Source organism: Aphelocoma coerulescens, chromosome 1A, assembly GCF_041296385.1.
Source record: "Aphelocoma coerulescens isolate FSJ_1873_10779 chromosome 1A, UR_Acoe_1.0, whole genome shotgun sequence".
NCBI classification, from domain to species: Eukaryota; Metazoa; Chordata; class Aves; order Passeriformes; family Corvidae; genus Aphelocoma; species Aphelocoma coerulescens.
Window position 1 is genome coordinate 37,402,891 of NC_091014.1, and position 27,218 is coordinate 37,430,108.

Here is a 27,218-nt window from a genome sequence, read left to right on the forward strand (position 1 = left end):
TCTGACAAGATTCTGCTTGAATCCTAGTCGTTCTCATTTCTGCATCCATATTATCAAATGTCAATGTCATCAAGAAAAAATAAATGTAGCAAGACTTGGCAACTGGGAGATAACATCCTGTTGGTATGGTGATGTTCTAGACTTCATAAACTGAAGGATTTAATATACTGAAAAGCAGAGCACCAAGGTTTGTTCATGTTTGTTATGACAAAGGCATAAATAAGGCATAAATAAGGCATAAATGCAGATTCCTTTCACAGATTAAGAACGTGCTTCTTCCCCCCCTTCCCCCCCAGCTTGTCAAAACATTTTTTTCAGAGATTAAAACAGTGGTGCTACCTCGGAGTGTTTAGTACAGTGTCAGGGTGTTCTGGGACTTCAATACCAACTTCTGACACTGGGTGGATCTCTGAAGCCAGAAGAACAAGAAAATAAATCTTTAATTGACACTGTTTTGGCATGAGAAGAGTGGATTGGACTCCACCCTGTTTGTTACCGTCTTGATTTCTCCATTTTTAATCTGCTTCAGGACAGAATGATTTCTTGTGGCATCACTTTACTGTTGTTGTCTGAAAGAATGGGAATAAATTATGATGGAAAAACAGCAGAATAGGCAGTGCAATATTCTTTCTGATGACATACTTCAGTTGCTGAAAACATTGGGAATCTGCAATTCTTTGTCATAGGACTTCAACTCATCTTACTTTTTAAATACTTTTTTCTGCACCAGTTCTGCTGAATCTGGACTGAAGAGAAAAAGGTAAGGGATATTTCTGCTTAACTTTTGTACACATGTAGCCACCTCTTTTAGGTAAAACTTTCCTTACATATTCTGTAGTTTTAGTTTTCCAGGATGTTTCCACATTTCATACTTGATTACCCAGTTTCTAAACTGAAAAAGTCTTCAGTTCCTTAGCAGTGTTTGAAGTTGGATGTCTGGGTATTTGCCCTGGGAGAACCAGGACCAAAATTCTGTACTGCCAAAGTCAAAATATTGTATTTGCATGAGTAAATGTATCAATTTAATAAATATTCAATTATACAAAATACATTCTTTATTAAAAAGTAAATTTCCCAAAATCCAGTTACAGGTCACAGAGTACTTGCTGCTTTTGTCTATCTGCAAAATGCAGCCAAATCTGTAGCGCACTTTGCAAGTGCATTATCCTCTAATATTTATCTCTTTGAGGAAATAATATTTATCTGATTTAACAAAAAACTGAACATCTGCCCAGGTAAGACACAACATATAATTTTTCAGATACAACCTTACAAATACAAATTTACAATCTACAGTAAATCTAAGAATTATGAGTTTTAATTTATATTATAAACTTCATGATAATGCTGCAGTGTATGTAAGAAAAATAATTATCTTCGTAAACATGAGACACCACTGCTGTCTGTAGTAGTTTTTAATAAGCTACTACTAAAGTATAGGGTCTTCTGTGACACAAGACCAAATCAATACAAGGTTTCTACACTGTATGACATGTGGAAGGTCCCATTGAGCTGTGGATTTGAATTTGCATTCATCCCACAGCTGGATTTTTCCCTCATGAACTTTCCTTACAACTCCTTTGGTAGTTCTATGGGTAACCACTGAAGAATAATTTTATAATTTATTTTATTACAGGATCCAGAGACTCTGATTAGGGCTCAAGGCAACTTTTACAAATGTTCAATAAAACGTTTAATACAATGTTTCAGAATGTATTAAAAAAAAAAAGGCAGATCGTCTGTTTTTGATTAATCAATCTGTTGTTGGTTAAGTTTTTCATGTGATCTGGAACAAGGCATTGACCAATATTACTTCCTTTCCTTAAACTTTGCCCATTTGTGAAGTTTTTTTAACTTCTTATGATTAACTGCTATAGAAACACAAAGTACTTGCTAATTCAGAAAGACACAATATCCTCAGTATTTAAGCTGTGTCTTCATAGTTGATGCTTCTGCCTTTCATCTGTACATAACACCCAGCCATGGGTAACACTAATAGCGCCTTTATTCAGTTTAAAATTTGTATTAATTTTGATGCTTCACTTTCAACTATTCCATGCTTTCAGTGACATAAAAAGATGAAATCAAGTTGAAGGTGATTTAAGAGGCATTTTACATGCTTTAGTAGATTTTATATAATGGATTATAAATTTAATCTAATAAATATAACTGCAGAACAGAGGTGTGACAACTATTTTTCTATACTTTCTATACTTCTATACTTCTAGTCAGAACTGAATTAAGTACACGTGCACTAACCTCTATTGTGCTTCTAGTCTTAATCAACTGAAACAGTCATAAATGAGGACTACAGTCAAGAGTGGACGAAGTGAAGTGATGGTTACTGTATTTTTTCTATCAGGATTCATCATATGGTTTTATTCATGCATTTGATGGTGTTGATATCATCTCCCTTGAGTTTTTGGGTCAGTCTTCACATAGTATCACCATATCTTCCCTGACTTGCATGGCATCGCAGCATTGTACAGCCTCAAAGGGTTCATGCCAGAGTCCATGAAGTCTGCTTTTTTTACAAAAACATCCCACCCTCTTCACATGGAAAAGGCAGAGAACTGGAGTCACCATAGCTTAGAGCAACTGAAAACAATGTTGGCAAAAGGCAATGGGGAAGATACAAACTCATATCCGGACTGGAGACGTGACAGATGAAACACTATCACCCATTGATTACACTGGCAGAGTTTACCTTTCAAGCAGCCATTGTGTAGTTTAGTGCCCTTTTATTTCAGATCCAGATAAAGACATGATGAGCAACTGCTTGAAAAGTCTCAGTCCAAAACTATTTACATAGACACAGCATTTTGGTACTCGAGCCACTGTTCAAAGAAAGCATAATTTACCATCCTATTCAGGAGATTATTTTTGCAATGAGCCACACATTTCCATTTCTCTTCATCTTCCAGTGACTCACAGAGTGGTCTACATTTTGAACCTCTACAATGAAACATAAATTCACAAATAGTTGGACTTGATAGCCTGTTAATGTGGTTTCTCTATTAGGAATAAATGTTTAGGAATACTGTAATTTTTTTTCCTTTTGCTAAGTGCTACTGCGCTAATATCAAAACATACCTGTTGTGACTGATTTTGTTTGGTTTTGTTTGTTTGTTTGTTTGTTTTGTTGGAAAGCTTCTGAAGTCAGTACAGAATGTGAACAAAACTTGTAACAGGGACATCCCCTAGAAAAGCCATTAGTCTGCTGGTTGGAATAGTTTAAAATAGTAAATTTCCATCCTTGTTCTGCTTAGTTCTGACAAGTGAAGACTGGTAAACATTGGTCTTTTACATGCCCAGCGATTCCCAAGTTGTAGATAAAACTGTCATGTCTGCAGTCAGACGTCTTTTTGAGCTCATTACATTTGATCTTGCTAACAAGAAGACCAAAAAAATTAAAAATGCTTGGCAAGCCTGTAAGAATCCAGGCCAGGTCACTGGAGGTGATATTTTTTAATTAAGATTTTATTCCATATCTAGATTTAGCTTTGGTTGACCCCTTCACCTCCCAATATCTCTTACAAATTATTTTAAGCACAATGAAAGTTAGTAATCTTAAATCTTCAGCAGTATTTACCAGAATTGTCTGCTAAACACCCTAAAGGTAAATGTGACAGAGTTCTTGAGCTGAAGATCTGTCCTGGTTTAGGCTGGGATAGAGTTAATTTTTTTCTTGGTAGCTGGTATGTTGCTGTGTTTTGGATTCGGTATGAGAATAACGTTGATAACACCCTGGTGTTTTGGTTGTTGCTAAGTTGTGTTTATCCAAGGACTTTCTTGGTCACATGCTCTGCCAGTGAGGAGGTACACAACCAAAAAAAACAAAAACAAAAAGAAAACCCAAAAAAACCCCAGCCCCAAAACAACTGTGAGTGAACATAGCTTGGACAGCTTACCTGAACTGGCAAAAGGGATACTGCAAACCATAGACCATCATGCCCTGTTGTATAAGCTAAGGGAGTTACCTCTACTGGGGGCTAATTGGGGTTCGGGGATGGTGTCTGGCATCGGTCAGCAGATGGTGAGCAATTGCTTTGTGCATCACTTGTTTTTCCTTTTTATTGACATTATTATTACTTACTATTTTTTTAAACTTTATTTCAATTATTAAACTGTTCTTATCTTAACCTACAAGTTTTGGCTTTGATTTTCCTCCTCATTCCACCAGGGTGGGGAGGAGGTAAGTGAGCGACTACAGAGTTATTAGTTGCCATGTGGGTTTAAACCCCAACGAGATCCTAAAATCTAACTATGACCAGTGTGGGAAAAATATATATGTGCATAGTTCCATCACTGCTTCTCAGTCTACTTAAACAAGTTGAACTGCTGATTTGAATCATTATGTATGATAAGCTACACCTACTTGCTGTGCAGATGTGGAGGGCATGAGTTTTCACAGGATAAAAATGTAACTTAATGATTCTGAATCACTTAAATGTTTTCTCAATCTTAAAGCCAGCCAGTCCTGTTCCTTGCATAGCTATAATTCTGTCAGCATAGACTGTGCTTTACATCATACAGCAGAGATGCAGCTCTGATGTCAGTCAGTGGTACTCTACCAAGCAGATCCTTGAAGAGACCCCTCTCCTCTCCTGAAGTCCAGGGCAGTGAGCTTGCTCTGCACTGTCCTCACTGCCCTAAGTATCTTGAAAGCCACCATTCCATGGTCACTTGCAGCCAAAGCTGCCCTTGAGCTTCACGTGCCTCAGCAGCCCCTCCCTGTTGGTGAGACCAAGGCCCAGCAAAGAACCTCTTCTTGTTGTCTTCCGTGTCACTTGGAGAAGGAAGTTATCATCAACACACTTCAGGAACCTCCTGTATTGCTTATGCTCTGCTGTGTTGCCCTTCCAATAGATATTGTAATGGTTGAAGTCCCTTGTAAAGGTGAGGGCTTGTGAATGTGAGGATGCTCCTACCTGTCTCTGAAGAGATGCATCCTTCTGATACGTCCGAGAGTCTGTATCCTTCCATTCTAACACTCCAGTATTAGGAGCCATCCCACCATGTGTCCATGATTCCAGTAAGATTGTAGCCCTGCAGGCATGTGCACATCTCTAACTCCTGTTGTTTATTCCCCATGCTGTGTGCGTTTGCTTAGAGCCATTTAAGTGGGACCCCCTGATGAAGCCAACTCACTGGCTGGAGTAGCTGGAACTCCTTTGTGCTGCTCTTCAGGTGCTCTCCTGCTAACTTCTTGTTGCCTAAAAGCAGAAGAAAAACAATATTAGAATGGCTAACATAAAGAGCAGTCTTTTAATGAAAGCTTTCAGGTTCACAGATTATCCCTATGTCCACACACAGCATTAAATTTTCACAATTTTTATAAGTTCAACTAATTAGTACATCCAATAGGAGACTGGTTGCCCTGGTAACCCACCCTTGGACCTGGCCCGCTGGAGTGTCTCCAAGGGGTTCCTAGCGCTGTATCTTGTTATGTCTCCCAGGCACTGGTGCAAAGCAAGATGTCCTTGTTAGAAGTTCTTTTCCTTGAAAATAAGACCAAACAGCATTTCAAGAATGTGACATAATATGTAAGAAAGGATAACTACTGTTCTAAAGTGTAAGAAAGTGCTAGAAACTATACAGCTATATATTAAAAATCCACAAAGCTACAAATATATAAAAAAGCTAAAAATATTTAGGCATCACTGTGATCCTTCCTCCAGATTCTGGGCATCTCTTGCGGCGGCACTGGCATCAAACCAGTGGGACTGGGATGGAAGGAAGTTCTCCTCCCCTGGCAGCATCAGTTTAAAGCCTCTTTACCATCTTGGCAAGTCTATGACTGAAGATGGTCATTTCTTGCACATAGTCCTTTTAGACCTTTACCTGCCTTACTTACTGTTACCCTTCCCCATTACTGAATTACCCACTGCTGAAACCTTCATTTTTTCATTGCCTTATTTTTGCACTCTAGTTTAATTCTTTAAGTTTCACCTCTGTAAAATGCAAATTATACTAGAGATATCACAATCCTGAACACATGCTACTTTCAACATGTTGATTCTTTCCTGAATTACTTGATAAAGTAGAAAAACACAGCATAAACACACAGTAAAAAGGTGGGTAATTTGTAATAAATGACTAGAAAAAGGACACTATGAATAAATTTAATTGGTGTCATTGTCCTTGGATAAACTCATTTAACACAAAGCTAAAGCCTATCCACACATATTTAGTACATTTAATACTTAAAGCTTCATTCTAGGTTCTGCTATTTTTTGGTAAGCCATTTGGATATTTATTCATCATTTGCTGCTTTATAGTTCACAATCAAAATTCTGGTATGTATAGTTTTGCTATAGTGTTAAGCACTGACATTTTTAACTGCTTCAAAAATGTTAAGAATTCGTCTCTAAAGCAAATCCTTTGTATGAAATCTACTGTTTGCAATTGGGTTGGTATTTCCACAGGCAACTACTAATTATGAATGCTCTACTTAAGATAAATATTTATCTGCAGTATTACTTTTCCCTTCCTGCAGTATAACTTGTTCCTGTCTGTTTTCTGTAACTAAAGACATTATCAGCATAAAATTTTACAGTCTTACTATGCTGTCTTTTCTAAGAGTGTGAATATTATTCAAGGCTTGTGACCAGCTATACTTAATACAATGTTAACAATGTTTACAGGTATTTAATTTCATGTATTGAAGAGTATTTTGTCTTCAATCAGTTTTTGGTTATTGAGAAAACAAGATTAACAATGGAGAATAGAAGATGTTTAAATTAGTATTTAACTTTCAAGCTGTATTATTCATAATGCATGCTATCAAGCATAAATATGAATAATGTTTTAAACAGTGAAGAGAAATGGAAAGTTCTATCTCAGAGATACAAAAAAATAAGGCAGAAACTCTACTTCTAAAATCTTGTTGAAAATTTAGAAATGTTATGCTGTATCATGGCAAATCTACTAAATTCCTAGGAAAAGAATGAATGTAAAAGAATTATTAGCAAGCTATGTACAATAACATGTTATTACCTTCTTTCTGTTGTGCTGCTTTTAATCATCTCACATTCCTGCCTCTTTTTAAATCATACTTATTTTTACTTCTAGACTCTGCACTGGCTGTGCTTTGCATCCTACACATTTAGGTAAAAGGTAAGAAGAAACTCTTCTAAATATTGGGTAGTGCAGTTTATAATTCTAACTCTTTTTAATTTAGACTTCTCAGATTTTTCTTATTCTAAGTATGAATTTGGATGGAAAGTGTGAGGAAAACCTTTCAGGTCTATTTGTCATAAGCAACTGTTACTTGCCGTTTTTTTAATTCTCAAGCTTATCACTACTATTAGGTGTGAATAAGGAAAGGGGGGGTGTTATAAGTAAAAATTGATTGTGAAATGAATGTATTGCATGTATTAAATATACATGATACTTTTGTGATGGATTCAGGATTAATTAATTAATTCTGAATTCACAATATTGTAAGCATCCAGATGGCAATTTAAGTTTTTTAAAAACCCAGCTTTTAGTAATTTAAAGTGGTGTTGGTATTGGTGGTGGTGGTGTTGTTATTATGATTATTATCATTACTACAGGGCCTAGTGAAAAAAGGGCAACATCTAGAAAAGAGGAGTTTAAACACAATATATGGGCCAATTACAGAACTGTTGTAGACATTACTTTCAAAACTGTAACTACTTCTTTCAGCTTCCAAATGTAGAAAGAAGTCTAATTTTGTGTTCCTTTCTTTCTTGTTTTCTAATCTACTTGTAACATTTAATGTGTACCAAGCTACTGCAGGAAATTTGTTGGCAATCAGAAACTTTGGAAGAGGGATGTATGAAACCACATTTAACAAAAGACTCAGAGCTGCAAAGGGAGTCAAAGCCAACATTATTTATGCACTGGTTGTTAAGACATTTCCTGACCAGAACCACCTTTGTCACACCAGGGGTGGAAAGCTGTGCTCCCCTTTTTCTGTTCAGGTAAACTCCAGCAGCAGCAGCACCTTTGGCTTTAAGCCAAGATGCGAGGTCTGTAGATAAACCAGTGCAATAGTCTCGTATGTGCCTAAATCAGCACCAAGTGCTACTTCACATGGGTATGGGATCTATGAAGGAAGCTGAAGACTCCTTTAGAGCTTCACAAACCTGCCCCCTCTTCACACCAGCTTATGTATTACCATTAATCACAATCCCACAGTTTTACAGAACCACAGATAACAGCCAGGGCTCTAGGATTCCTGCAGGAATGTTTGTTTCTCCACCAGAAATTCCAGTATCAGTCTGTTACAGTTTAGAAAACAAAAAGTAAGCAATAAATTAACTAAAACAATTTATTACAGTTAAGGATGTATTTGAATGAGTAAGTTTATGGGAGTTGGTTATACCAGAACAAGCAGCTGCTTGTTCAGCCTCCAGTTTGAGTTGATCTTGTTCTGGTTGAAAATCTCAGGTGCTTAGATTTTGGCAGAAGAACCTAAGCAATGTCATGTCAGTGTTATACTTGAAAGTTATACTTGAAAGGTGTCTTGTTCTTACAAAGCAGCCCAGCTACTGAGTCCCTGATTCTTAGATCTCAAATTCAGACCTCAGATGGAGGTTTAATAAAAATTTGGGAGGTAAGAAGGAAGACTAGATATACTAAAATCAGTACTCCTACATTAGTATTACTGTTTTAGGTATCTCTAGTTGAGATAAATTTTGGGTATTACCAGTATTTGTTACCAATAAATATAGCAGAAAATAAGATAAAGCCTTGACTAAGGCACCTTTTCCAAATTTTGTCTCTAATTGAGAGAAAATACATTGTAAACACCCAAGTATTAACTTAAGCCTCTGGAATAAGCCTACTTTCTTCAGCTGAAAACAGGAATCTGTAAATCTTTGCAGAGTAAGTTTCTTAGCTTAGGCAACATCTGAAGAAGTAGCTCTGAGTGATAACTGAGTACTGCTTTCACAACAACACAAAAATATATCCAAGTTTCTGAGTGAAAAGAATGATGTTGGACATGTGGACTGTGTTCACACCCTGATAGAAACCTACTCCAGATGCTGAATGAAAAATAATTGAACATCCCTCAAAAATAAATGGGTATGACAAGCCAGAAATAATCTTAAACTCAGTAAGGAAATTACCATCTCTTAAATTAAGATTGCTCACTTGAATTTTCTAGCTTTAAAACGACTTCTATCAAAGTAGTTGAAACTACTGTATATCAAAGATCTTTTACTGTCCTTTTTTGTATTACTCTGCCTCTCACTGAATACTTAAATAAATACTCTGTTCTGCTGCTGCTGCTACAAGTCCATGAGAAGAAAGCACCTGAGGTTATTGGTGTTCATGAGGTGACTCATCTGTACAACTTGAAAGTTTTGGTCTATGCTCCACTGAACAAATGCTGAATACATAAATACTACTTCATCATTATCTCCTGGGATGCCTGAAGTCTTATTTATTTCATTTAGTTCTTGTTTATTTTGAGGCTGTTGCCTCAAAATGATCGGTTTTTGAAAAGTTTGAAATTTCACCTCTTCTGTGCCTTGTTGACAAAACCTCTAATGTGTGGAAGCGGGACCTGTGGAGCCCTTCCCGTAGCTAGTGTTAGCTTATTTACAACTCAAATCTTTTGGGAGTAATTCTGACGTGTCCCAAGAAAAGCCACCAGGCAGGTCTGGCATGTTTTCATCCCAAGTCAACTTTAGTAAACGTTTCAAGTCTCTTTCTTCTGCTGTTAATGAACTTCGAATCGCTCCAACAAGTTTCAAAACTCATCCAGGTACTCATTGGTCTCACTAATTATCCAGAGACTTCATGCCTTTCACAGGCGTGTCGTTCCTGTTTTATTTCGCAAACTGGAGCTACACAGGCAGCGTCGGTCGGAGGGACGCTGCCCCGTGCCAGCCCCGAGGGCTCCTCACTGACAAGCACGAGGCGCGGCTCGGCCGCAGCCGCAGCGCCCTTCGCCGCGGCGCAGGCGGGCCCGCGCGGCTGCCGGCGGAGCATGCGCGGGGAGGCCGCGGGGCGGGATGGTGGGGGTGCCCGCGGCCCCAGGGAGCAGGTCAGTGACGGGGCCCGGCCGTGCGAGCGCCTCCGGCCGCGCCGCGCAGCCGGGGTGGGCCGGCCGGGGTGGCCGCAGCAGCCTCTCCATGAGCACCTCGGTGCCTCCCGGCAGCGCCCCGGGGGCGGTGCGGGCCGGGCCCGGCCGGGGCTCCGGCCGGGCGGGAGGAGAAAGAGAAGAAGGTGGTGGCGGCGGTGGTGTCGCTGATGCCCTGCGCCTTGTGCTTTCCCAGCAGGTGTTCTCCTTCTTGCTTCCCATGTCCTATTACCAGGAGGATTTCTTCAGAGAATACCTCAAGATGATGGCGAATATGGTCATCCTGAACTTGCTCATTTGTATTTCGCTGGGGTTCTGGATCGTGTCCATGACTGCAAGTACGTACTACGGTGAGTCCAAAGGCCGGGGACAGGCTGGCATAGCACGGCCAGGGGCGAACCCTCCCCTCCGGCCTCTCCAGGCAGGAGACAAAAAATGGGAAGGGGGGTGTGCACAGCCCGTTCCTTCATCAGTAGAGCTGATAACCTCACCTCTGACAGTAGGTAATAGTGGTTTAGAAGATGCTGACAACCGCTTACTTGCAGCTCCGCCCAGGGATCACGTAGAATTTAAAATGTTGGTATCCTTTGTGATTTCTTCTCTGAAAGAAAGCAAATAAAAATTAAGACGTGAAAAGAAAGTCCAAGCTGACAGAGATCTCTCTTTATCAGGGAAAGTATGTGACAGTACTAGAGGAATGTGCTAGCTTTCAAAACTGTTTTAGGCATCAGCAACATCTGCAACATTCAGAACAGGGCATGCGAGAAGACTTCCTTAGTCGAGGAACAGAGAAACAGGAAATGGTATAAAGACAGGGATATATGCATGGAGTGGCTCGCTTAGGTGTGTACTGTCAGCTCAGCATTCTGCTCAGGCAGCTCAGGCTGGCTGTCACTTAGTTGTGTGTAGTTGCAGGGACACAAGTCCTCTCTGTTGTCTCTCTTTTTGGCTCTAGGACCATTCTTACAGCAGTGTGCAAAAGCAGCTGACACTGCCTGCAGTATCAGTTTAAGCCTCGAAGAATTTGACTGATTTTCTGGGATAGGTAACAACTTGTCATTCAGACCCCAACCAGTCTGATGCAGGAAGAGCTCTGGCGTCTTTGCAGTGTTGCTGAGAGTGCCTAGGGATGCAGTAGGAACACCTTCAACTGCCTAGTGTCACCCTGGATCCAGAAGAAGCTATAATAAATACCCCACCAGTATCAGTTGACTTTTGTAGAGGCAGTTGCATGTCTCTGCTCAGTGATTTCCAGTGCTTCATGTTTTAGGATGGGGTATTAGTTCTGGTACAGCATTAAATCTGTGTTGTCTGGACACTTCTACTTTGGCTTGTAGTGAGATGCCAGACATTTAGAAAGTATGCAGGAGCAGGCTTCACAACCAGGCCTTATTTGTGTCATTTAAACATGCAACTTCATTTATGTGTATCTGCTCTCTAAAGGTACAGCTTTTCTGACAATTAGGATATTCTAGTCCCTGTTCTCTTATGTGAGTGGGAATTTACAGTATAGTGTGGGGAGACCTGGTATCAGGTGAATCAGGATAGGGCCTGATAGAAAGGAGAAGACTGTGGACAAATCCTCCTTTTTGTATGGAATGATTATGGAACAAGAAGGACAAAATTTCTGGTGTTCATTTGCCTGAGACTGTGGAAAGACATTGGCTTTTCAAGGTGGTGAATGAAGCATATAGTAGTTAATGGGCTTAATAGGTTCAGCCCATAAAAGTGGTGAAATTCACGGTCCTTAACATAAATATAAAAATCTACAATCATACATTTATTAATATACAGTTTATAGTAATTCTTAAGCACCAAACAGTGGGCCAGATGTTAGTGACACTAGAGTGTCGAAGAACGCATTCATTGTTTTATTATAGATCCTATCTTATTCTTAACTGTTTACATTTAGTAGTAATTTAATACGAATACTTTTCTCCCCTACAAGGAAATCCAAAAAGGTTAGTTTAAAAATGACCTTGAAGAGATGACAATTCTGTTTGTTAGCCAAGCAAAAGGAACCCCTTTGTGTTCCAGTACTGCTCATACTCAAGTTTGCACCAAGAGCTGCCTTGGTTTGTGATAAGCAATACCAGGCTACAGCACTGGAGGGCTCTTCATACACAGCCAGTGCTTGTCTTCTGAATTTCTGACTCAGCCCTGGGCTGCAAGACCCCCACTATGGCTTTGTGGCTCTTCAATACACAGAAGAGAATTTTTTTCATGTGAATCTTTGCATTGCAATGAGTGTTTTACTGTGATTTCACAGACACATTTGTCCTGCTTTGCACCAGGGGGACCCGTGTTTGTGCAAAGGTGGGGGTACTGCTGACACAAAAGTTCTTTTTGAAAACCATCATGTTTATCTTTCCAGCCTATGTGCCTGTGTGAAATCTTTCTTTCAGAAGACTGAGACTTACTTTAATGCAACATTTGTGATGTCTTGTATTTGTATAAGAGATGTAATACATAGCTTCTCAAAAAAAATTTTTTTTTCATTTCAAAACCTACATTAATTATTGGCTTTAGCTTTTAGAAGTTTGTGGGTTTTTCAAACAAAAACTGTCAACTTCAAATCTTGCTGAGACAGTCATCAGCTCAAAGTATATTTTAAAGAGCCTTACATCAAGGTCAGAAGAACTGAAAGGGCTGTTGTTTCATAAAGTGGTCACGCTCACTTTCACCTAGCAGACTGCCTTAGTTGTCTTTTTTTTGGTAGTGGAATTCTGTCACAGTAAATTCAAATGTTAGTTTTTGAAGTTCATAAATCCCTTTTAGAATGGAAAGTATCACCATATTTATTTCTTGTCACATTTTGCTATTTTTTGGTAATTAATTTTAGTTCATGAAATATATTTTCTTTTGATAGCTGAATAGAAAAATTGAGTAGATAATTGCAGATATATGTTCTTCTGTTCATATGAATATCTTTCTTCTGAAGGATTAAAAGTTTTAATCTCTATTAAGATTGAAATTTAAGTATATACCAGGAAATAATGACTTTTCAGACATGAAGACATTAAAAAAAGTTTTATGAAGATCATCTGTAACCATGTTATTTGATTTATCAGGTACTTTGCGACCCATTTCTCCATGGCGCTGGCTTTTTTCAGTCTTGGTTCCACTAATTATTGTTACACAGGGTTTTAAAAAGAAGAGTCTTGATCACAGTGGTGCTTTGGGAGGTATGTTTTTTCTGAGACTTAAGCTAAACATTTAGTAAACTAGAGGCCTTTTTTATTGTTTGCAATGTAAGACTTTACCTGATCCTATTATAATAAAGTATAAACGTAAGCATATATACCCCGAATTCATACTGGGTTTTTTTTCACTTGCCTGTTTAAACAGTCAAGTTAATCCTATGCTACTGTTTGTAATTGATTTGATTAATATTATTATATTCGTATAAACCTGGAAGATTCTTTTAAACTTCAGTACAGTATACAGTTAAATCACATGGTTTGGTTTAACATACAGAAGGATTCACAGAGAAACAAAGAAATGGCAGAGGTAGTGGTAAAGAAAGACTCTAAACCGATTGTGTCAGCAACCTTCCTGCCTGGTAGGAAATCAGTTAAGAGAGCATGGTTCTCCTTTCTGTAACAGAAACAGTTTTAGGCATTTTTGGCCTGGTAAAAAAAAGAAAATTAAATCTGTACTTCACTAAAAACAAATGACTGTTCCTTCAGAGTTTTTCTTGAGCACATGATAAAAAGCCCAGCATAGTGTACAATAGTATTTATTGAAATTTGGTGCAACGTTTCTGGATGAGGTGATTCACCCTTGTCTCGTGACATTGTCTGAATTGATGTTCGGTGGAGTGGAACAGGGCCTCAAATCCTTCCTGCCCATGTCACTCATTTTGCAAATCTTCTGTCTGTGAGAGTTAAGGGAAGCATTTTCTAAACTGACAAAAATCTTTTCAACCTCTGTGTTCCTACCTCCTAACAGCTTTGCTAGCCAGTGTATACTGGCATTTGCTCTTAATTGCAGCCATTTTTCTTTCAGTCCTTTAGAACTGTAATGTCATGGTGAGGAGTGAAATTAGGCCTCCCCTGTGAAAGGGGACATAGAAATGAATCGCATCAAAGAGCTCAAATACTTAAGAAAATTACAGAAATAAAAAGGTGGCATAAAAATCAAAAACTAAAAAAGGAAAGGAAGAAAAGAATAGAAAAGTAGCATCTGCTAAGATATGGAGGAGGGTTTTACAGGTTATCTTAGAGACCTTGGATGTGGGATTTGATACCCAAACTGATTATAAACTTGCTGATAGAGCCACAGCTACAGCTATATATCTGCTTCTTATACAAATAATAATATTCTTCAGGCAGAGTACTTAAATTTCAATTACATATTCTTTGGATTCTGGGTGTTTTATTGCTTCTCTTTTATTTTTGCACAGTATTACTGATTTGTGGCAAAAGAAGGTCTTAAAAATCACATGCTTCAGCAGTTGCAATAAAATTAGCAATTTGGCAATAGAATCTCTTATTGCATGATTGTCTCAGGTTTATCAGGAAGATAACTCTTCATATTCAGAAAATTTGAAATACTTAATTGCTTTGCAAAGTGACCATTGTTATGTGAAGGAACTTTATATACTTCTTTTTCTTCGTAGGACTGGTGGTTGGATTTATCCTTACAGTTGCAAATTACAGTTTCTTCTCTTCTTTGTTTGTATTTTTTGTTACTTCCTCAAAACTTACTAAGTGGAAAAAAGATATAAAGAAGAAAATAGATTCAGAATACAAAGAAGGTAAGCCAAAATACTTTAATTCTTTAGATCTCTTGTGGAGAATAAATACTGCACATTCTTGTTCCTTTCAAAGGGTCAGATGAGAAATAACATCTAGAATAGGGAACACTGTTGTGACTGCCCTGCACCTCTGTGAATATTAGCAAGCCACTTTGCTTTTGCTTTTGTTCTGTTTAATAAATTGCCATATAGTTTCTGTTTTGTATATGTGTCTTTTTAAATTTATATGTGTGTCTTTTACTTTTGTCTCATGCTGTTGCGTGAAATAACTCAAATTCGGTTTTTATACTTTAGGTGGACAGAGGAATTGGGTTCAGGTATTCTGTAATGGTGGTGTTCCTACAGAGCTGGCTCTCTTATATATGATAGAAAATGGACCAGGTGAAATTCCTATTGACTTTTCAAAGGAATACACAGCATCGTGGATGTGCTTATCCCTTTTGGGAGCTTTGGCATGCTCTGCTGGTGATACATGGGCTTCAGAGATTGGTAGTGTTATGAGTAAAAGCAAACCAAGATTGATAACAACCTGGGAACAGGTTCCAGTAGGTAAGGTGTTACCTCTTCTACATGTTCTTAGTGTTTTGTTAATCTGTTTTGTATTACGCATCCAACTTGAAAAGTTCTGAGAAAGACGTAGAAAAACAAGTATCGAAAATCCGGGATTAGAAAAGGTTATCAGGAATGCATTCTCTGGAATGGAATACACCCAGTTGTGTTTCTCCTGCATCTTGTTGATGAGATGCTTGAGCATAGCATCCACAGATCTAAAATCATCCTGAATGCTGTCACTTCTAATCTCTGGCAATATTAAAAGTGTTTCTATTGCTAATATGAAGAATACAAGTTATCAACTGATTTTTTTCAGACATTGTTTTAATCAGTAGAATACATATATATTCAACACAGATGCTACAGAAAATTCACTTCTTAAGCAAATCACTAATTTCTTTTAATATCCTACCAAGGATGAATAAAGTGAACTTTCTGTCTGTCAAACGTCTCCACGGTGGATGTCATTGCTGCTTTAAAGCAGTGTGCTTTTTTTCAGTCTTGCTGGCAAGTTGATCAGAGGTATAAATCTTGTTGGATAGGATTTAAATGTGTGGGAATTTCTTTTTCTTTATATGCATTCTTCAGATTTTTATTCAATGAGTTGTCAAACATCTTCTGTCTATGGATTCGTTTCTTTTTAAATGTGTTGGTGAAATATGTCTTAGTATACTACTTCTGAAAGGGGACATTGCTTTAATAATATGCCCATCTCAAGGTCTGTTTTTTTTGAGCAAGTCTTTTATTAACCTACCACCTAGAGCAGACAAATACTGGGTGACACTGAGAGGTGTGCTGTCTAGTTTTATTTAACTTAATGCTGGTGAATATTTCTAGAGAACTAGTCCTAGAGACAGGAAAGGAGTAGTAACAGGCAGTAATAGTACAGATTAAGCTGCTCAACAGCATAACGGGAATTGTAGAAAGCTGCAGTTAGCGGAGCCTTGTGAATTAAGGGGAGAAAATCGCTAGGAACAGTTTTGATTTCATGTAAAACATTTCAATGAATACGAATCTTTTAAAACCAGTTTGTAAATCAGCTTTCTTTTATTTGGTTTAGGTACTAATGGAGCAGTTACTTTAGTGGGCCTGCTCTCAAGTTTGCTTGGAGGCATGGCAGTAGGCATAGCCTACTTCGTAACACAACTCATTTTTGTGACTGATCTGGAAATGTCTGCTCCACAATGGCCCATTATTGTGTTTGGTGCAGCAGCTGGCCTACTGGGATCAGTTGTTGATTCGTATTTGGGAGCTACGATGCAGTACAGTGGTAAGAGTCTTCTTGTTTTTCTTTTTTTTTTCCCCCTTCTCCCAATGTAACATAAAATTGGACTTGAATTTCAAGAAGGGCTGAGGATATGATTTTTAAATGGAAAGAATACAGAAATAGCAGCATAAAGGACAAAGGGAGCAAAAGTAATGGACCTGATAATGAAAAAGAGCAAGGATGGTTGGTCCTTTTCCATATTTTGATTTGTTTATTGTAGCTTATTGTCTTGTTGATGACTGAAAGAGACCAGAGATATCCAACAAGTTACCTTGAAAAAAGCAATTGCTGCCCTCTCCTTTTCTATATGTCTAATTATAGTAACATTTTATAAGAGAAAATGTCATGTTAATTTTATCCATTTACTTGGATTAAGCTGTCACTGCAGAAGCTCCATTCCTAACTCTGAAGTCTTAGCAACAGGCTCAGATTTAAGAATTAAATAAGAAAATGTGAACAATAGTTTACCTTCTAGTTTTTTTCACTGCTTCCTATATAAGACCTATAATGTAGAGCATTGTTTCCTGTAAGTTAAACTTACCAAAACTTGCTGTGACTTTAAATAAAAAGACTGTATGCAATTTTTTTAAAAAGTTGACTGGCTGGTTCTAAATTATTTCAGTGTTTACTCATTGCCTGTGAATTAACACTACAGACAACCTTTTAAGCCATAAACTTACCCTATGTTTCAAAATTGTTTAGAAACCATGTCTGACACTGTTGTGTTTAACAGCTTGTTTACAGTTTCCAGGTTTCATTGTTGGTATAGTTATTAATTGGAAATCAAGGTGTGAATATGCAGATGAACTGCCTGTGAGACACTAGTCCTTTAGATCTGCCATCACAGTGAGAACTACAAACTATTATTGATGCTCTGGATTTGGCTATACAGCATTTTTTATGCTCTATTTCTTGTAATTCCATGAAGGTTCAAAATACAAAGGAGCGTTTAACCATTTGATGCATTTTTAGATATTTCTGTCCTAAACCAGAAACACCTAAGCACTCAGACAATGTTTCAAGCTCCTCATGAGGCAAATGCATTAAGAGAATGGAGTAAACCTAGCTAATACATGCCTGCATTTATTAGCATCTATTTCTTCTTCATTTAATGTATTTTTTCCATGCTCAGCAACTTATTTTTTAGCTGCAGCAGGGACAGTATGCACATTCCACATTTACAAATTCATAAGCATTGCTTCAATATGTATACTATGTATACACATACATACTGTGGTATATACGTGATGTGATATAAGCAAAATTGTGCTGCTCACATGATGCATGCTCTTAGGTTTTGTGGCTCTCCTTCAACCCACTTTTTCATTCCCTTTCAATGTGGACTCAGAAGGAATACTCTAGTCTCTGCAGTGGGAATAAAGAATTGTGTCCCTTTTTTTGAAAACAGCATGCTGCTACTGCTAATTCTTTCTGTCAGTGTTTTTCCTGTTGGTAATATTCCTAGATGTGGTGTATCTAATAGCCTGTGATACCCACTGTTTCTGAAAGAAAATCCACCCCTGCTTCCACATTTACTAGTTAAAACTTTGAATAGCTGTGCAGAATAAGATGCAAATTTGCCCATGTTACCAGTCTATACCTATTGTGTAAATAACAAAGCTAATGGAAGGACTGTTACTTTACCTACTTGTTCATGCTCTGAATATACACTTTATGTACAATTGAGGGATATATTTAGAAAAAATTAATTACAGTTTTTCCCCCAAAAACTTACTACTCTTTAAAACATAGGGAGTGTTGAGAGTTATACTATTAGACCTTGAAGTTATTCTGTAGCTCTTCTGCATTATTTAAAGCCAGGTTGAAATGTGTGTTTCAAAGGTAACAGTATTACCAACTATAGACCTACCAAGGTGGTTGGTGGTGGGGGGTTTTTTAAGTTTTGTCTGAAGTGCAGAATTTTTTTTGTAATAAAGCCGCAGCTTTTTTTGAAATTTCCAGGTTGTGAGTGTTGACAGTCAAATCTAAGAAGAAGAAAAAAGGTTAATATAAAATATACTGATTTGGTTTGGAATGTTCCAACCTTAAATGCATGCATGTGCATGTACCCAGTTATACATCACTACAGTGTGAGTTAAAATCAAATGTTCTAAATTGGTGTGCTTTTATCAGCATACAGAATGCATGTCCAGGTGCAGCTGGACAAAACATAGGATAATGGTGTGTGTACAGTAATAGCTAATGAAGCACAATATTAAAGTATTAATACAGAGCAGAGCAAGAAGTTACCTAAGTACTACAGTACTTCAGCTGCCAGTACTATAAAATTGTGTGTAAATAGAATTTATAAACTAAACCTTTGTAAGTAACTTGTTTTCTGTCAGTTTAAGTAATAATGTTGTTTCCATAATTTTCCTTTTAAAACAAATGCATCATCTTGCCAGAAAACATGTTGCTAATAAGTTGTTTCTGTTCAAAACAGCATCCTTGGTGTTAGAATGGCTCTTGGAATGGCTTTTTCCTCTTCTGATTTAGCTTGTTTCATTCCTTTCTTTGCTGTGAAACTACATAAAGAGAGATTTGACAGAAGTGTAACTTCTCAAAAGAAGTAACTTCTAATGTAAAGTATTGCGTTTATACTGCAGTCATTGAAGGTACCAAATTAAACTGACTGTAACTTAGTTTAGTCTGATGATGTCTTTTTACAGAGATTTAACATTCTTACAGTAAAATACATTTAGGAAGGTGTATATACTTGGTTACTAAGTTTCTCTTCATCTTGGTTGGCTTTGTTAAATGAAGTTTTTATCTTTTCCCAGGTTTTGACCAGACACTTGGCACAGTTGTAAACCACCAAACAAAAGACTCCAAGCACATATCTGGAAAACCTATATTAGACAACAACACCGTCAATCTTTTTTCTTCTGTAATCATTGCTTTGGTGTTTCCAGGCACAGCATGGTTTTTCTGGCCAAGGGATTGAAATGGTTTCAGATTTTCTGCATGTGATTCATTTATGTTCAGTGTTGCTCAGAGACTCCAAAGAGTTGTATTTAAGCTGTCTTTAAGAGAGGGATCTGAAACTTTCAGGGAGTCGGAGGACTTTCCATCTCAGCTTGTTAAAGCTGTAAACCTCACGTGGCAATCGGCATCTCTCAGGCAGATGCTTTGTCAATAATGCTCTTGCTGCTTCTCAGATGGATGCAAGTCATTTCCAAGTGAGGTGAAGCACTTGATTCATTTATCCTCCATTTATGGAGCTGAAGTGTTAGTGTCTGTTCTCTCCAGTCTCCAGCATCTGGAAGGGCAAGAAGCTGGAAATAGAAGTCTAATCCACGTCAGTCAGTGTGATGGAGCCTTGTGGCTGTTGTCCAAGCTAGACACAAAGTACACTTCAGCTTTGTAAAGGCCATAGTAATGTGGGTGAAGTGGGTAAATTCTGGTGTTTCCCATTATCTACAGAATGTAAGGTCTTTTGGAAGTATTTGGGCTGGGAAGAGAGAATTCAGCCTTGTTGCCAATACTTTATCCTGGTACTATCTCCACTTCCCTGAGAATGGGATTGATAAAAATAATGACACATACATACATAACATTTCAAGCAAAAATCTAAATTTAAAGTAGAAACTCACTAGCTGTTCCAGTAAGAATAATAAATTTTTCTGTGCTTTTTTGACATCTTGATTTCAAAGCAAGTTATATTTATGAAGATTTGGCAATACTGTGGTACTTACCAAATTATTTAAAATTAAAGATGACAGTTGTGAATTCACATTCATCTCTTTAGAAAGAGAATGTTTTTTTCTATAAGCATAGAATTGTTCCGCAGTGTTTGGCATTCTGACCAAACCATACTCCTTGGTTATTTCTCAACAGTGGAAATGCTTCCCATTTTGTTTGGGGCTTCTATTTAGAGATGATGGCCTCAGCCAAAGAAGCTACAGATGTTATCTTTGTAGCAAATGGGAGAAATCACACTTATAAACCATTGAAAAATAGAGATTTAATTTTTGATGCTCAGGCTCCTGTATTAGGTAATTCTGTCTTCCATCATTCATTTATAAAAATTGCAGAAGTAATTTGGCCAGCACAGATTGTATTTAAACTTTAGAGATACCCTCATAATAACCTCTCACTGTTGGCATTCAGAAGCATGGGCCCATACTTTTAACTTATAAAAAGCTTTTTCTTTTATTGTTAGATGAATCTTTTGTATTGAACATCTGTTTTTTTTTACAAATGTCTTGTGTATATTGCCTGTCTTAACTCAATTGACATTTTATTTTGTCACCTTTTATGGGAATATTAAAAAATTGTGACACCTTCGGTACTGAGTTTACTCTTTTGAAATCTAGTCTATATAAGTCTGGAATTCATCACCGGAACTACTTCACTGTATTACCCAATTATAAAGATGAGATTTCAAAGTAGTAAAAGCATTCTGAAAAGAACAAATTGTGTAGCTGCTCTATGTCTGTTCCTGTGGAAGGGAACAAAATTACAGAAGTAATATATGCCCTTGAACTGTAACAGTAAACACTTGGGAATTTTATGCACTGTTTGGATTTATGCTGCTTCTAAATAAACACTCTATTAATTGTCTTCTAAGATTTTATTAATATTGTCATGGTTTCTAGAACTGATCAAGATAAAATTTACGTAAGATACCTTTTTTTTTCAATTAAATGCCTTATTTTTATATTCTTTTGTTTCCTGAAGTGTACTTCAGCCACTGAAGTGGACATGGTCAGCTTTTTCACTATTTTATAGGGGTTCGCTTGAAAACCAGCTTACCATAGTGAGAAGACATCTGGTTTCATATTCAAAGCAGCAGGAAATGCTTTGATCTGTGATCATATGGACGAATGTGATTTGACTGAACTCTTGTAGTTAGCATCTTCAAAGGCCATTATTTTGGATTTTTTGTTTGTCATGTCTTAGTGATGACACTTGAGTTGCTTTTGAATTTTCCACTCACAAGTTTCCAGTATACAGAAAGATCTGAGCACACTTAAACTCTGAAAAGGATGGTGTTAACTTTGGGTATATTGAGTATAGCTTATGCAAATATTGTTACATTTAACTACTTAGTAGCTGTAAACTGGCAAGCTTTGGGAGAAGTTGGAGGGGGGAGTAGGGGATACAGGGAAGAAGGTGCAGAATGTGACAAACTGCGTGTAAATTGGTGTGTGCCACTAAGAGCAGTTCCTGGGCTCACAAGGCAGCGGACAGAGATACCACCTGTCCAAGTGCTACTTGGAGAGACAGAAAATGCAGGAAGTAAAAACGAAAAGGATAAAAGGGGGAGTTAAGAGAAAACCAGGAAGCTGATAGATTTGAAATTGCAAAATAGGTTACTGCAGTTAACAAATTTAATTCCATTCTTTAAACACTGGAATTATTCTCTAGCTTCAGAACCATCACAGTTCCCTGGGCCAGCAAAATAAAGTGGTGTAAAAAACAAAGGGGGTATTAAGGACAAGCTGATATTCAGCAGACTGACTTTTTCTGACAATACAGGGCAGTGAAATACTGTTGGTATTTTACAGAACCAACTTGGACACTATTTATATTACAATCTGTTAGGACTGGGCATCTCAGATTTGTAAGTAGGATTTGTTTTCCCTGCATTTCTCCCAGCAGTACTTTGGTCCCCACGCAGCCTTTTCTTTACATTTCATTATCTAGCATTTTAAATTGCCATTAAGTCACTTTTCTTCAAGCAGAAGTTAACCTGTTTTACAGGTAATTTATTCCCTTAAAGCTTTGTAGGTATGTTACAGTCTCTGCTTCTGGCTATTGCTATAACTGGATAATAATTTTCAATTTAAATACTGCTTCTGTTGGGGGATAAGGTGCAGCTGTAGGATACAATTATGGGCCTGTTGTAATGCATAAGTCAGAGAAGGTACATGAATTCACTCAGACTGTGCAGGTCCCTGCAGCACTCCCAAGCCTGCAGCCACCCTCAGTAAATATTAATGCCAATACCAAATGAGGATGAATACAGAAATGTGGAAACAAAGCTGCTGAGCAAATGGCAGCTTTTACTTGGGTACTCCCAAGTCTGTAAAACTTGATTCCAAGTAAAGAAATTCCACCAGGAATATTCAGTAGCTTTTCTACAACATTCATCCCACAAAGTCAATTTTAATATCTTCCCACTACTAAATCATAGACCATACTAAACCACTGACTAAATCATAGAATCACAGAACAGCCCAGGTTGGAAGGGACTTTGGAGAGGTCGTCCAATCCAACCTTTTGTGGGAAAGGGATCTTTGGTGAGATTATCTAGCAATAATCAATTTGTCCAATCACATTTTTAAAACCTTTGATGATGGGCACTCTACTACATCCTTATATGTCACAGTTTTCCTTGAAACGCAATAACGTGGATGCACAGGAAAGTAGATGACCACCATTATGTGAGTTCTGATCAGGAAACATTTTGTGACCAATTATGGTATGAAGCAAGTGTCATACATTTTATCACTTTGAAAATATCTTTATAATAAGTATATCCTCCTATAGCAGAGCACCCAGCAGCATTGCTTGCTCTGTGCTGTTCTGGGATTTGCCATTTTAGAGCAAGGACAAGTGTTGGATGCTAATCCAGGTGAGATTCCAAAGTGAAGACTGAATTAACTGAAATGTGGAAGAACCAGCCCGACCCATGCTGAGGAAAGGGGAATACCAGCAGTATGGCAACAACTGGCAGCTTGCAGGGAGCTACCTGGCTGGACCTGCTGAGTCACCAGTGAAGCCTTGAATAACTTGTTTGCACCTCTCTGGTCTGGTGGCTGCTTTTTTGTGGCTTTGCTCACACAAGCGTAAAGCAGAATTAAACACTGCAATGTGATCACTGTCCAAATTGGTCTTGGAGGTTCAAACCCACACCATTAGCAAGGATGATAGCAGTTTGAAATAAAGAGAATGTATCCTGCAATTAGAGGAAACATCAGTAGAAAGCAGTAAGAAAAGTCTTCTGGTGCTCATGTGTTAATACCCTTTAGTACCTTCAGTAACTATTTTTGTAAGGTCTTTGCAGCTGCAGTCCCAGCTGCAAAGCTGGGCAGATAGAAGGATATCATAAAAAATCATGCAACTGTGCTCTGATGTTTCTTGGTAAAGGGCTCTTGCTGGGCTGACTTATGCAGAGTTCAGCCCAGTACTAGAAAAGCAATGACTTCTGTCATCCTGCTCATTCTGTTGCTATTTGTTTTCCTGATATTTCATTATTTCACCTGTTGACTTCCTAAGTCTTGAAATCATTCCACTATCAAAAGATGCTGCCATCAAATGCTCCCCCAAAGCAGCAGTAGTTTCAGTCTGCCTTGAACTGACAAATGCCCTGGTTATGGTGCTCCCAACATATGCACATCATCTCGTTCCATTAAGTGTCCCATCCAAATATAATTTAAAATGAAGAAGTGAAAGGAGCTGATTCATGATGCATTGGGATGAGAAGCATGAGCATTACCTCTGAATTCTTGAAATCCTGTCTTTTGGTGGGTGTCATAAGAAAACAAAGACATGGGTGTCAGCATCTGACATGGTACTCAGTGGTGTCTACCCAAGAAACTCTGTAGTGGATTTAGCTTGTACAAAGCTATGCCAGAAAAAAAAGCATCCACCATCAACCAAACCATAAAAAATGCCCGAAGATTTTATCACAAAACAAAATGGAAGTGTAATATAATTTATTGTTCTTTACAGTTTGAAGTTAAATGAACAAAAATATTCTCACATTATTTGTCTGCAAACCTGAGTAATACACCATTTACATTCAAATAGGTTTGGTTTGGAGTAGATTAACAAATGTTTTGCTTGGGTTCAGAACTCACCTGAAATAAGAATGTAATCTAGAGGTTAAAACTTATATGCCTTACCTTTTTCTTTCTTATCTTTAATGAAGACAGTTTTTTATAATATATTTTGGGCTTTTTCCCCAGTGGCAGAAAAATGGATGCATATTTATCAGTCTGTGCCCATGTCATGGTGTCTGCAAGTCCAAAAATAACTCCTGCACATATGCCATTTTGGGGTTTGTTGTCCCTAGTTCTGTGCAATTGTAATCGTTAAAGGTTTTTTACAATTGTTGAATATCCTCTCCTGTTTCTTTTCTGCCATTATTTGAAGAAAGCAGGTAGGGTTTAATTCTAGTTTCCTTTATTTCTTTCTCTGTTTTACCACCCTAGCTCCTGGACTGGAGTCTGCATCTTCCCTCTGATCCTGACTGTGAATAAGAGGAACCACAGAACAACTACTCTTTTCATAGCAGCAGATACAAAGCCAGTGTCTACTGTTCTGGGCATGATGCAGGACTGATCTGTTTTGTGCAATTATTTTTCTGTGCTAGTGCAAATAGTCATATAAAACTACTATTGATGTTCTCTGGGACCTATAATGTCTCCCTTTCCATCCAGGTTTAGGGAAAAGTGAAATGTAAACCCACAAAAACTGGCAGCTAGGGCTGAAAGTTGCAGAAATCTGAGCTCCACTTTTGCATTAAGGATTCTGAGGAGTGCTAAGGTACCCTCATATGTATGAGAGTTTAATGCAGAATTTACCTTTACATTAGAAGGCAGTTCTAAAAAAATCAGCTCAGCATCTTCCCCAGAATCATAGCATCAGCCCTGTGTGAGACCATCAGCCCTGTGTGAGACCATGCACACCAGGATTATTTTATCACTCTACCCAAGAGTACATAGAATAGGTTTCTTCCCATTTTTTTTCAGGCAGGAAAGCTGAAAAGAAAAAAGTAAATTAACTTTGCCAAACCACTTGCATTTACACTGTTCTGTCTTTAGTAAGAAATGGTCTGCTTAGTAATTTTTATAAAGACTCCTTGTCTCATTGTTTCTCAATGAGAACACTTTTATCTCTACTATGCTAAAGCAATCTTAATTTGAAGTGTCACAGGATGATCAGAACTGTTGGCAGGATTATCTACCTATACCTTGTTTTCAACACAGCATTTGTACAAATCTTTGCAGAGTTGGTAACACTTGTTTTTTGCCAAGGTCAGGGTGGCATCAGACATTCCATCACAGTTCTGCTTCATCACTGTTTGATCCCACTAAGTGGAGAGCAGCGAGATACTAGCCAGCAAAATGTTCAAGCACACAGTTAATTTTAAACACAAGAGTAGTCACACTGAAATATTAACAATCAAGGGGTGTGCTACTGTTGTTTAAAGTTAAACACTCTAAAATCCTTGCTGAACTGCAGCCAGCATTCTCCTCTGCATCACCTGCAGCAGATGGGCCCCACTCACATCAGGAAGCTTCATTAAATTCATGCACAGTTGCAGGATTGAATTAATCAGTTTTACCTTTGATGACTTGTGCTTAATCTTCAAATATCAAGTAACTAATTCAAAATTATTGTATTGTTACTGACACCAGTTCATATCCTCCCTACCCTGGAACTTATTTTCAGGCTCAGAAGAAGCATTTCAGTAGTCTTCAAAGGATGTGTTAAAGAAATTGAGGTGGACAGGCTATTTAAAATTGTGGCACCCAGAAACAAGTGTGGTAAAACTGCCATAAATTGTATAGTGCTAAAGCAATATGGGTTGAAAGCAACCCAAAAGTTCTCTAGGTGCAATGGGTATTTAAAGAGTGTAATTTCACAGTTAGAAAGCTAATATTTGCCAAAAAGATAAACTCTAATTCACATGAGAATTAGGGAAGACATAATTGTTAAATTAGACTAGAGGTGAAACTAGTTGATGGTAACAACATGTTTTAGCTTGATTCTTAGTTCTGTGAACTTTGTGAAGTGACCACTTACTTACATGAGCCTAAAAATGTGTCTGAACAAGCCGTGACTCTCAAAATGGTGTGACAGGTTTGTGAGTGACAATATTCTCATCGATATTGGTGTGGGTTAATAATGCTTAACAGCCATTTAACCATGCATTAATCATGTGGTAGACAAGTGACATGAATATTCAATTACAAAGTCTTCCAAAATGTCCCATCAACTAACTAAACTATGAAGGTAATCAATATTTCAGTTTTATATGCCACTGAAGCACTGTAAACAAGCCCTCCTTTCCTGCCTGTAATATTTCTTGAACTGAGAAAACAGAACATGGAAGGGTGGGGAGCAAAACAACCAGACCTTTCCTGTGAAATTCCCATGAGCCAACAAAGTCTCAAAGGTCTCACTCCACAAGCAAATTTCAAAGTGAGCAAATTACCAGAAAAAGAAATACCAAAGATTTGCATAATTTTTCCTTGGAAAATTGCATTAAGAAAACTGGGTTGAGGCCCAAGATCTCAACGGGTTTTGTAGTAATGGTATGAGGGCTACTACTATAGGGTTAAAGTAAAATATAAAGCCCAAAGCAAAACACAGAGAAAATGGGTGTGGGAAATGACACAGTCCCATACCATTTATCTGCAACTTCATCTTCATTGTGGGTAATGACATATTTTATATCCCCAGCACTAAGGACTGCTATCTTTGCCTCCAGACCTGTCTTCCTGGCTTTAGTTTCAGGCCTGAAGAGTCTGTAAAACCCATCCCTGGGGATGCAGCCTCAGGCACGAACCGCAGAGGAGGTGGCAGGTGCCCCCAACCAAGCAACAGCTGTAGCAGAGCAGGCT

General features: G+C 37.9%; 1 protein-coding gene across 7 annotated transcripts; it reads left to right on the top strand.

Moving 5' to 3' along the window:
* The first annotated feature begins 491 nt into the window (after positions 1 to 491).
* Positions 492 to 21,214, top strand: TMEM19 (transmembrane protein 19). 7 transcript variants are annotated; one of them, XM_068999126.1, is made up of 8 exons: positions 492 to 760; positions 7,075 to 7,119; positions 10,257 to 10,410; positions 13,132 to 13,245; positions 14,682 to 14,819; positions 15,114 to 15,368; positions 16,432 to 16,641; positions 19,419 to 21,214. In XM_068999126.1, the coding sequence occupies exons 3-8, from the start codon at positions 10,281 to 10,283 to the stop codon at positions 19,580 to 19,582; spliced, it is 1,011 nt and encodes a 336-aa protein (XP_068855227.1). In that variant the 5' UTR covers positions 492 to 760; positions 7,075 to 7,119; positions 10,257 to 10,280; the 3' UTR covers positions 19,583 to 21,214. The 7 variants fall into 7 exon arrangements, with proteins under 7 accessions (XP_068855227.1, XP_068855232.1, XP_068855234.1 ...); XM_068999131.1 differs by having other exon boundaries at positions 10,260 to 10,410; XM_068999133.1 differs by lacking the exon at positions 492 to 760 and adding an exon at positions 3,893 to 4,036.
* Positions 21,215 to 27,218: the final 6,004 nt, after the last annotated feature.

Bases quoted from the DNA above. Each gene is read 5' to 3' on its own strand.
- TMEM19 (XM_068999105.1), top strand. From the start codon at position 10,113: ATGAGCACCTCGGTGCCTCCCGGCAGCGCCCCGGGGGCGGTGCGGGCC. The intron at 13,246-14,681 runs GTATGTTTTTTC...TTTTCTTCGTAG, and splicing joins TCACAGTGGTGCTTTGGGAG to GACTGGTGGTTGGATTTATC. The intron at 14,820-15,113 runs GTAAGCCAAAAT...TTTATACTTTAG, and splicing joins AGATTCAGAATACAAAGAAG to GTGGACAGAGGAATTGGGTT.